This window comes from Podarcis tiliguerta, assembly GCF_965153285.1.
Source record: "Podarcis tiliguerta genome assembly, chromosome: 6".
Lineage (NCBI taxonomy): Eukaryota > Metazoa > Chordata > Lepidosauria > Squamata > Lacertidae > Podarcis > Podarcis tiliguerta.
The window spans coordinates 93,275,938-93,288,078 of NC_139539.1; the positions used below are offsets into that span (position 1 = coordinate 93,275,938).

A 12,141-nucleotide genomic window follows, 5' to 3' on the forward strand; every position below is an offset into this window, starting at 1 on the left:
AACCTCTATTGGCACAGACAATAGTTTCTGTAATAATCAATTATTAAGTGGCTAATTTTAGAGCGCAGGGACCATACAGTTTCCTGGACTCACACTGACCAAAACAGAAGTTGATTGATTGCATAGGCTATGCAAGCAGGCCTGCTATGATGGGGCCATATGCTATCAGGCTTGGAGTTGTTTACTGCAGAATTTGGAAGGCGCATTCAAAGCTGAAAGCAGATGCTTCTGCCCCGCTGCACCTTTTCCCTGTCTGTAGCAATCCAGTTTCTTATCTATTCCCTCCTCTCATCATTCTTCTGTTGATACTTGAAGTCTGCAGCATTCCAAATGTGCCTACTGAATAGATGGAAGCGCTCCAGCTTGAAAGAAGGCTGCAGTTTTCAATAGAATTCAATCAACTGTTATCTTGCAGTACAATCTACTAATACGACCTTTTTCCAGAGAGGTAGTCTGGTTTAGTCTGTTGCAGCACGAATATAGTTTGTAATACTTCAGTTCTAGCAGATTTGCCAAAGTGTAAGCTTAAATGATCTACAGTCCACTTTGTCAGATATGTGAAGTGTTATCCTCAGTTGACGGATATACATACACAAGAAACTGAAAGCAGTGAGACCCCAAATCCATGCAATATTAGAGGCACAGGTTTCCTGTGCAAAACTCAGATTTAAGAAGAGAAGAACACGGTCCTTTCACTACAATAGTCATTACGCTGTCAGCAATTTTGTAGCATTACTATACTAATTTAACACCTGTAATAGGAGAGAAGGGACGCGGGTGGTGCTGTGGGTTAAACCACAGAGCCTAGGGCTTGCCGATCGAAAGGTTGGCGGTTCGAATCCCCGCGGCGGGGTGCGCTCCCGTTGTTCGGTCCCAGTGCCTGCCAACCTAGCAGTTCAAAAGCACTCCCGGGTGCAAGTAGATAAATAGGGACCGCTTACTAGCGGGAAGGTAAATGGCGTTTCTGTGTGTGGCTCTGGCTCGCCAGAGCAGCGATGTCACGCTGGCCACGTGACCCGGAAGTGTCTCTGGACAGCGCTGGCCCCCGGCCTCTTGAGTGAGATGGGCGCACAACCCTAGAGTCTGTCAAGACTGGCCCGTACGGGCAGGGGTACCTTTACCTTTAATAGGAGAGAAATCCATGGTCTCAATTAAACAAATACTTTCTGAGACCATCAAATCTGTTTTAAATGTATGAAAACACTGTATTTTCTGCTGCTAGCCTGCAATAGCTGTTGATTGGAATAGTAAGCTTTCCTAACTTTTCAATTGAGGAGACCCCTCCCCCCCCCATTAGTGTTCCTTTGTTTTGTACTCTGACCTAAATAGGTTTTGGTTCCACTTCACTGGCCACTTAGCTATGCAGCTCCCAATACCAACTACCATAAGCCACATAATTAACAGTGGTATAGCGTTGTATCTGCACTGAAGTTTATGCTAGTCATAGTTGGTTTTCAAACCTTGGTTTAAAAATATATTGATCCCCTAGTTTCAAAAATAAGCACAGTTGGCACATGGAAGCATAATAGTACAACTCTGAAGGAGAAAGGCAAGAGCTATTCAAGGAGATGGGGATTGCAGTGTACTCCAGCCCTTCCTGGTCTCATAACCAAGGCTGCTCTACATCTGAAACAGCTAACTGGTCCCTGCTACTTTCTGGTGGCATTTTCTGCATATGGTAGTTCCCTTCAGATAAGTGAACTTGGCAGTAAAGTTCAAAAGTAGGAAAACAGAGAACACTTCTTCATTGAGGACTTTTGTATTGCGGATTCACTTGTGCAGCTTGCTTGTTAACTAGAACAAATGTGGGATTAAAGGTAAAGGTAAAGGTACCCCTGACAGTTAAGTCCAGTTGCGAACGACTCTGGGGTTGCAGCGCTCATCTCGCTTTAGTGGCCGAGGGAGCCGATGTTTGTCCGCAGACAGTTTTTCCGGGTCATGTGGCCAGCATGACTAAGCCACTTCTGGCAAACCAGAGCAGCACACGGAAATGCCGTTTACCTTCCTGCCCGAGCGGTACCTATTTATCTACTTGCACTTTTTGGCATGCTTTCAAACTGCTAGGTTGGCAGGAGCTGGAACTGAGCAACAGGAGCTGGTTTCAAACTGCCAACCTTCTGATCAGCAATCCCAAGAGGCTCAGTGGTTTAGACCACAGCGCCACCCGCGTCCCTAATGTGGGATTAGCAGTCCCCAAAGCTCCTTGCTTGCCAGGTCAATGAATAGCTGAGATCCACATCCCTGACTAACAGGCCTTTGATTAGAACAATAGTCAGGTTCTTGATCTTGGGCATTATGTTCCATTCTTCTTTGTATTAAGATGCTTGGTAAACAAATAATTGAGCAATATTAGTAGCACTTTGCATACACTGATTTCTTTTTTCCTTTTTTGTCACATCTCTCCCCAGATCACTGTGTTCACTACTATGATCTTCGGAACACTAAGCAACCGATCATGGTCTTCAAAGGGCACCGCAAGGCTGTTTCATATGCAAAGTTCGTTAGTGGAGAGGAAATAGTCTCTGCGTAAGTATTTTCCTTGGTGTATTTTCAAAGACATTAAAATATATGGCTTGTGGGTGGGGGTATATGCACATACCATGTGTTGGTATGTGTTGCTAAACAGATTGCTGTGCTTTTGATAGAACAAAAATAAAGGACTATTTCACACCTCCCTTGGTTCCATAGCCTATGGCTTCAAAGGAATCCAAGAAAAAAATAGCTAAAGCGGACATTTGCTTTATTTGTAAAATAAATTAAAAAATTGTCCAGTAGCAATTTAGAGGGTGGGATGGGGTGGGGCGGGGTTTTTCTCAGAAGGATAGTAGGAGATGGGTGATTAGCTCAATGGGTATGGTAAACGTGTTGATGACTGTTAACGACTGCAATTAGTCCTACAGGAAAAAGCAAGGGATAGTATGCAGATGACCAAAAATAGCTTTAGCATATGTAATGAGACAAGAATCGAATATCTCTATTCAGACCAGGTCTCTCCATAGTTTTCACCCTCCCACTGTATATAAGGGTCCGGTGACTTCTGTTTCAGTGTATCCGAAGAAGTGTGCATGCGCACGAAAGCTTATACCCAGAACAAACTTAGTTGGTCTCTAAGGTGCTACCGGACATTTTATTATTATTATTATTACTTTTTTGACTGCGTCAGACCAACCTACCTGAATTTATTTGTAAAGTTTTTATTTAGCAGTCCCTTTAGAAGGAGAGAGCATGCTGAAACAAATGCTGAGTTCTGAAAAAGCTTGATCAGATGTGAAGGTGATAATAGAAAGGCAGTACTGTAATACTTATTCGTCTTCATAGTTCCATCCTTATTTCAGACATCATGATCTATTGATTTATCATGATGCTTAAAAGGTAAAGGGACCCCTGACCATTAGGTCCAGTCGTGACCGACTCTGGGGTTGCGGCGCTCATCTCGCTTTACTGGCCGAGGGAGCCGACGTTTGTCCGCAGACAGTTTTTCCAGGTCACGTGTTTAGCATGACTAAGCCTCTTCTGGCGAAACCAGAGCAGCACACGGAAATGCCATTTACCTTCCTGCCAGAGTGGTACCTATTTATCTACTTGCACTTTGGCATGCTTTCGAACAGCTAGGTGGGCAGGAGCTGGGACTGAGCAATGGGAGCTCACCCCGTCACGGGGATTCGAACCGCCGACCTTCGGATCGGCAAGTCCTAGGCTCTGTGGTTTAACCCACAGCGCCACCCGCGTCCCTTATCATGAAGTTTAGCTGGTGATATATTGTCATGTTGAAAACCAGATATCAACCAGCTCTATTTAATACCTAATGTTCTGCTCCAAGGCAAGATTCTTCTTACTGGCAGATGTTGTAAGAGCTGCAGCAGTGTCCCCTGGTGGTAACATACAGCTGCCATTTTGCTGCTTATGGAGTGTCATTTCATCTAATCCGAGAGGGAGAACCAGTAATGGAGAGAGAACTTGCTTGAGATATGGGATAAATTTAGGGTTAAGAGTCCTCCAAAATCTTATTCTTTATTTCAGACTAGCAGTGATCTTCACCCTTGACTGGCAAATCTATTATTAGAACAAAATTGGGCATTTAATCTGGGGCATTTTAAAGCTGGAGATTTTAAAAATGCAATGCAAAATGTGCACCCATGGCAGAGTCCTATTCCTCCAGCTGGGTAACCTTTTTGGAACAAAAATGTCTTCATTTCCCCCCAGAAAGTGCAGGTAGTGGGCGCCTGTCCTATCTCAACAGGAGTGCTTTTCAATGATGCTGTTAGCAATGTGCCCTCACCCTGCTGAAAAGAGGCTGACAGACTTCTAAGGATGGGGGGGGGTACTTAATTAGGATGTGCTTTATGCCTGATATTCATTTTATTCTCAGTGAGGGAAAATTTACTGAATTAAATAAAGATGTTGCTTGTATTAGTTGTTATCCTGGATTATGGGGTTAATCGGTGCAGTCTCCTGCTTCTGACATACGTTCTAGGGCTTCCCCTGCCCACCTTAACGATCCTCTACTGTCAGAGACTTAGAGCAAGGGCAAATCCCATAGTCTCGGGTCATGTACAGAGTTATAGTTGAACTGAACTCCTGTAACAGGAAGTCTGGAATACCATGCTAAGAGAGCTAGTGAAAAGGGGACCATATCCTTTGGCACAGCAGATCCTCATCCCAAATCCTGAATCATAAAGTCCCACGAGGAGAACACAACATTTAGGAGCTGGAACTACTCCAGAGGCAGATATAGGTACCAGAACCATGGGAGACAGTTTCAATTGGCCAGTAACCAGTTTACCTTTACTCAAAGCATTAGCTACTCTAGGACTTCTTAATCACATACATACCACAGTGTGGTATGCTGGCCTGAAAGCCACGGACAGAAAGTCTCTACAGAGGGTGGTGAATACAGCACATGATATCATGAGCTGTCCCTTGAGTCCGCTAGATGACATCACAAGGGATTGTTGTCTTAGGAGAGCGAGAAAAATTCTCAGGGATGACTCACACCCCGGCCATCACCTCTTTAATCTTCTACCCTCGGGCAGGAGATATAGAAGTATAATCAGCTGTACCAACAGGCTAAAAAATAGCTTCTATCAGTGGGCTTTTAGGCTGTTGAATGGAAAATAACATAGCGAAATTGACTTGCGAGGTGGTGTGTTGTTCGATAAGAGATTGAGTGTAATTTCATTGTAAACAGGTTGTACATTGACAATAACGGTATTATTATTATTACATCAATTTGGGGTGGGTCAAGTGGGAGTTACGGCTCAAACTTCCTTGATGAACAGGAACACAGAGCCCACTCCTTCTTTTCCAGCCATGTTAGAAGTGCCCCTTTCCACACTGTTCCTGGGGATTACATTATGGTACTGTTCTCACAAGCGTCCTCAAAGTTTAACCCACCCACAGTTTGGACCAAAATGAAAATATTTCTTCATTTCAAAAATATAAAAAAGATCTATCTTCCTTAGCCAACTTGAACTCTCCTGCCATTCAAATGACACAAGAGATCTATTTTTTTCCATCTGAGATTAACTGAAGTACATTTTCTCATACTTTAAATAATTTCTGTTGTGAAGTTACAAAGGTTTGGCAACTCAAAGAGAAGCATTGCTTGTCAAACTTCTATTAAACTGAATGGTTAAACCATGGGCAGTGTCAAAACCACAAAGCATTTTGCCTTTGTAATCAGATGGCAACATCACGCATGGGACCTTGAAAGGACAAAAGAGGCCTGTCCTACTTGAGAGACAGACATTTGAAAATGCTTGTTCCATAGCCCTAGGTTATATTGACAGAGCTGTCCAATTCAGATGAAGCAATAGCTGGGCAAGGGTGTGCTGCGCAGAGATGTTGGGATCTCTCCTCTTCCACTTCCCTCCCAGCACAGTGTGCTGTGTTGTAACATTGCAGTCAGTGGAAGAGCTTTATCAGTGGTTAACTGCAGTTAAAAAAAATTGTAAGAAAATATTTGCTTTTTCTAACGTAAGCTGTTTTACGAATCACATCGATTAAATCTGCCCTGTGACCTCCAGGCCAATTGGAACCACCTGATATTTACCAGGGTTCATCAGTTCTGGTGCTGCTTTATTGCATCCTGTGCATTGTGAATAGTGTGGGGGGGGGTACGCTTTGAGGGAGAGTCTATGCATCTCCAAGGCAAGTGGTTTTTTTTCATTTTGTACTTTTCCCTCCATGTCTGTTGGCTTAATTTTCACAATTAAAGTAATTAAAAGATTTTCCTTCCCCTCAAAGGAAATAACAACATCAGGAAAGCAAAAAGCGTGCCTGCCTCTTCTGTGGCAGTCTGCAGCCACAATTTGTTCAGGTCCCCAGACTTCCATTTTCACATTGCATTTCTCCTATAGGTTTGTGATATTATGGGGAGTGTTGAACAATTCCAGTGTTCCCTAGAGTCTCTAGCCATTGTACACTTTTTGGTTCTATAGTGTAATTCCAATCTCCAGCCTACACAAACCTGCAGTGGTGCAGTTCTCCACTTTCACAGCTGAGCCTAATTGAAGGTGCTGGTGTTTACCTATAAAGCTTTAAATGAAGGAAAACCAATAATCATAATTTATTATTTATATGATGCCCATGTGATTGGGTTGTTGAAAGGAGTGACTGGCAGATATTATTGGACTCCCAAGTCCCATCAGCCTCAGCCATCATGGCCAGTGGAGAGGAATGATGGAAGTTACATTCCAACAACATTTGAAATGCACCACATTGCTACCCTTGGTCTAAATAGCTTTCTGGTCCAAATATCTGAAAGTGTTGTTTCCTTCTGTATCATCCTGCCTGGGTATTAAGATCTTCAAAGGAGGCCCTTCTCCGTAGAAGAAAATACATTATGTACAGAAGAGAAGGCCTTCTCTGTGATGGCTCCCTGACTTTGGAATACCCTCACTGGTGCTGACAGTTTTGACTTTCTGGCACCGGATTAAAACCTTTTTCTTGATCCAGGAATATAAAATTATGCTATTTTTAGCTAGTTAAATAGTTTTATTCCTCTAAATTGTACTATATTTCTATGTTTCATATTGTATTATTTGTAGATTTTTAAGTTTCTATGCTCTGAAATCCATATTTTGATGAAGCTATAGCTTACACGTTTTAAGTACGTACCACCTACTAGGTGGTCCCATTGAGTGCAGTGAAACCTGCAGGCTTGTCTGCCTCTTCCCTTATCTTTCCAGAAGCAAGAGCATATGTCCATAGTTGATTGAAATAGCAAACTTTTTCATAATTTGTCACAATAATACACAGTATTTTGTGAGATGTTTTATTGATAATTACTGACCACAAAAGTTTGGTATATTCCTCATTTTGAGTTTTTACAGAAAAAAAGTAAAAACCTTGGTGTAGTTGCAGTTTTAAAGGAGTGTACACATAGACTTCACATGCTTGCATTGAACTCAGAGTTCATTTTCAGACACATTAGTTTTAACGTGACATTTAATATAACTGAAGTTTAAAATAAACCAAGATCCAACTTACATTTTAAAACCCCGATTTAGGCTGGTTAGCAGATAGAGCACATTGTGTACCTTGGTGGATATATGCCAGGCCAGTTCTGTGGAATGTGTCTTCCTTGTGCAACTCTATTGAGAGATCATGTTGGGAATCTGCTTTCTTGACTACTCAAGCTACACACAGATACCCACGTGTGCAGTGGTTTTGCCTGCCCTGACAATGTCCATGTCTTCTTAGGAGGGCCTTCCTAGCACTTTGACATATACTGCAAACTAATGACTTATGGGTGACTCATACGTCTTTTTTTCAGGTCAACGGACAGTCAGCTAAAGCTGTGGAATGTAGGAAAGCCACACTGTCTGCGTTCCTTTAAGGGTCACATCAATGAGAAAAATTTTGTGGGTTTGGCATCCAATGGAGACTATATTGCCTGCGGTAAGTGAAACAACTGTTCAGCAAAGGGGACCAATATGTACTGCCTGCAAAGCTGTAGGAGGGTCCAGCACATGCTTGTGTGGCACACTGAAATTAACGCACCTGAATTGCCACAGCACATTGTGACTTACACCCCAATTATAAAAACTGAAAACGTTTAAAGCACTGGGGAATATGGTGGGTGATTATCTCTCCCCTCTTCTGAGATTCTTTAAAATACTTTAAAGCTGTCGGCATAGCTGCCCCTTGCCACTCTTTCCTGTAGCTGAATAATAAGCCAAATCCTTCAGTCTTACCTCACAAGATGTCCCTTCCAGACCTTTTATCACTTTTGTAGCTTACTTCTGAATCCTTTTCAGTTTGTTACCATTCTTCCTGAACTCTGGTGCCTGGAGCAGATCACAAAAGACTTTATATGAAGTCCCGACACTGCATGGTGGAGTGATAATAGGACATCTTGAAAATAGTGCTTATGTTTCTACAGTACAGTTAAAAATTCTTACTAGCCTTCAGAACCACTGCCTTGCACTGTTTTCTACGCTACCTGAATTTTATGTGTCTGGCAAGTGTTGGCTATGACGAGTTGTAAGCAATGTTACTCAATTCAATGCAGTGATCTTCTACCTTGGAGTTCTCTGCTTTAGCTGTAACAGTTAGCCTCCAACCCACACTTACATACCCCATCGAAAGCTATCTGAAACGTATATTTAGGAATCCTTGCACATTGCCAATCTGCCTCCTCTTTCTTTATTTTTGCTTTTGATTGCAGGAAGTGAAAATAATTCCCTCTACTTGTACTACAAGGGTCTCTCAAAGACACTGCTAACCTTCAAATTTGACACTGTCAAAAGCGTCCTGGACAAGGACCGTAAGGAAGATGATACAAATGAATTTGTCAGTGCTGTGTGTTGGAGGGCACTGCCAGACGGGGTAAACATTTTTGCTCATTTTCCCTTCTTGATGTATCTTAGTGTGGGGTTTAGCAGGTCATTTATCTGGGTCCAGTGGGTAAAAGGGTAAAGATGTGTCAAAGATGGTGAAAGATTCCCTTTTGGGTAAGGAAGCAACAAAAATTTGGGTTACTGCAACAACATGAGCTGCGTCCCTGTCCTGTGGTAGCCTCATCTGGAGGGTACTGCATTCACCAGGGCTGCCTTAAGATGCTAAACTCCTGGTGCTGCAAAATTCACTGCATTTTTGTGGAGGCTGCATTAGTCATCCACAATGTGTATCCTGTGGAAGTTGGTTGTACAAGCAAATATTAAGCTGCCTTACACTGTGTAAGATGTTGGTTCATCTAGCCTAGGTGATGTTTGCTTTGATTGCCCCTGAGGTCTTTTCCAGACCTCCTGTCTGGTATTCTCTTAATTAAAGGACCCGGGTTCAATCCTTGGGACTTTCATCATGCAAAACACATCCTCTTCTGTGGAGCATGTTGATAATTAGAGCTTGGTGAGAGTGCAAGCTTTGCCTCATGCTTAGTTTTGAGAATATTTTTTTGGTCAATGGTGTTCATTGTTTCTTTTTGCTTTTCATTGTTTCTTCCCATTTCCCTGGCTCACGGTTAGTGGGTTAGCTTGTTCAGAATGAAGTATACACTTCCATATTTAACAATAAATACATTACTTCTGGTAAAAGAGCCACCATAGCTGCTAGAGGGCCATGAAAATTTTGTCCCTGGTTTTTTCGACTAAGGGACACGGGTGGTGCTGTGGTCTAAACCACAGTGCCTAGGGCTTGCCGATCCAAAGGTCAGTGGTTTGAATCCCCGCAACTGGGTGAGCTTCCATTGTTCGGTCCCAGCTCCTGCCCACCTAGCAGTTCGAAAGCACGTCAAAGTGCAAGTAGATAAATAGGTACCGCTCTGGTGGGAAGGTAAATGCCGTTTCCATGCACTGCTCTGGTTCACCACAAGCAGCTTAGTCATGCTGGCCACATGACCTGGAAGCTGTCTGCGGACAAATGCCGGCTCCCTCGGCCTATAGAGCGAGATGAGTGCGCAACCCCAGAGTCATCCGCGACTGGACTTAATGATCAGGGGTACCTTTACCTTTACCCATGTACTATCTAAAACCAAAGTGGTACATAGGTTGCCAGATGTGAAATATATTGGCATTTTTCTCAGTTCTCCTACCCCAGTATTAGACACTTTCTCATATATAGTGTTGGAAGCTAGTCATCGCAATTACTTAGAGGAAAGCAAAAAAGCTATTGCTTGTGGACACATACACAGTTTGATTATGTAGATTAGGCATGGTCTCGATCTACCAGTATTGTTATAATGAAGCCATTTCTTTTCATGCCTGTTTGTGTGTGTTCATTTTGGTATATAAGTAGGTTGGCTTGGGAAGGACTTGCTAAGTAGAAATGCTATGTAGAAAAGCCAGAGGCTTCTGGATGTTGGGAGAAAATGGAATGCAAATCAGCTATGCAAAAAACCTAGAGTCTTTTTCAGAGAGAAGCCAGGAAATAGTAGCAGTATAAGAGGATTGTGAAGAGCTCGTAAATCTAGCTTTCTGCTGATGGGGCCAGACTTCTCAGTTTGCCTTCATCAAGAACTATTAATTGTGTAGTCTTTGTGCAGCATTGTGAGAATATCCAAGTAAATCAGGAAACTGGAGCTGAAGTGCCATTCCCCATTTGTGTGGTTGTGTGCCGTTAGCGTATCCTGGAGCTGCCAAACCTAGCACCTGTTGCTCGAAATAGATTCAGAATTCAATTTCCTATGTTGCTTTCATTGTTGTTGGAAAGTTGGCATTGGGGATGATTGATATGAACTGACCTGATCGCATTTCACAGACCAATGTGCAGATGTGAACTTAGTTATCCATCAACTTTCACACTTCCCAAATGTTCAGTGCAGTTCCCGTCTCAGTCAAAACACTGGAAATGCATATTTTGAGATGAAGCTATGTTTAGGTGTGCATATAAATATATGTAAATTTTGTGAATTTGGGGGAGGGGGATTTCAGATTAATGTGAAAAGGTGCAGGGAACCAACAAAGGTGGACACTGATTCACCTATCCCTAATTGACATACTGTGCTGGCAAAGGATATTCTAAAATGCATTGTTTGGATAGTTCCAAGATCACTTACTGTAAATTTGGGAGAAATAGGTTTAGTCACCTCCCAAGTGTCGACTTCTAAGTCACACTCTGAATCTGCATCTTACCCAGGATAATCACTTTAGAAAGAATTCAGCCACAGGGAAATGGTAGACTCATCCCTCTCATTGATGAAACTGGCCTCAAAATGCCAGAGAAGGCAGGAGGCTTTTAACTATTCTGACCTCTTCATCCTTTCAATTGGGGATGACTTGAGTGTCTTCAAGGCATGTAGCACTAGACCATACAGTAGATAGTTAACTCTTTAATTTATTAAATATGTGAAATGTCATCTCACCTTTAAAATTTTATTACTTAGAAAAATGCTTATAATTTCTGTACAATTTGTGTAAAATGTTTGAGACAATAGAATTCTGCCATCAATGTTTGTGGCCATTAGTATTGTGTTTGCTACATTTACAGTGGTACCTCGCAAGACGAATGCCTCGGAAGACGAAAAACTCACAAGACAAAAGAGTTTTTCGTTTTCTGAGTTGCTTCGCAAGACGGATTTCCCTATGGTCTTGCGCCTTTTTTTAAAACCGCCAATGCATTCCTACGGGAAACCGTCAATACGCAGTGGTGCTTCGCAAGACGAAAAAACTCGTAGAACGAAAAAACTCGCAGAACGAATTAATTTCGTCTTGCGAGGCACCACTGTATATTATATTATCCAGCTAAAGTTAACTGCTCTTCAGCTCCTTTGATTTTAGTGGGAAACATGTGGTACCTGGTCACTGCATTTTATTTCTTCTGTGCAGTCTGCTTTCAGTGAAAAGTTTTCCGTTTCGCAGTAGTGCCAATATTCACTTGGGCTGCCTTTCCCACTCAGTTTTGTCCCTAAACAGCAGAAGAGACTTGCCTAGCCTGTTACGAGTTAGACAAGAAGCTCAGTCGTTAATGTAACATTTACAAGCAAGTGCATGCTACTGAAAAAGAGTGATGTTTTGTGCCAAGTAATTTTAATGTCACAGTTCCTCAAAAGAATTGCAAATTGTGCCAGTGTGTATTTGCATATAGTACTTATTAAGAGTACAGTTCCTATCACCTTCTAGATCCCCACAGTGGATGCCGTTTCTTATGTGAATAATTGGGAAAGGTGCCCAGCTGACTGTAGCAACTCTTTACTCATTA

At 42.4% G+C, this 12,141-nt stretch overlaps 1 protein-coding gene across 3 annotated transcripts in view; it reads left to right on the forward strand.

Annotated features, from left to right (window-relative positions):
- COP1 (COP1 E3 ubiquitin ligase) overlaps positions 1-12,141 on the forward strand; it is a 100,013-nt gene that overhangs the window by 70,578 nt on the left and 17,294 nt on the right. For all 3 annotated transcript variants that reach the window (XM_083446334.1, XM_083446333.1, XM_083446335.1), the window contains exons 16-18: positions 2,409-2,526; positions 7,778-7,902; positions 8,672-8,832. In XM_083446334.1, coding sequence (XP_083302460.1) covers positions 2,409-2,526; positions 7,778-7,902; positions 8,672-8,832 — 404 coding nt within the window. The remainder of the gene's footprint in view (positions 1-2,408; positions 2,527-7,777; positions 7,903-8,671; positions 8,833-12,141) is intronic.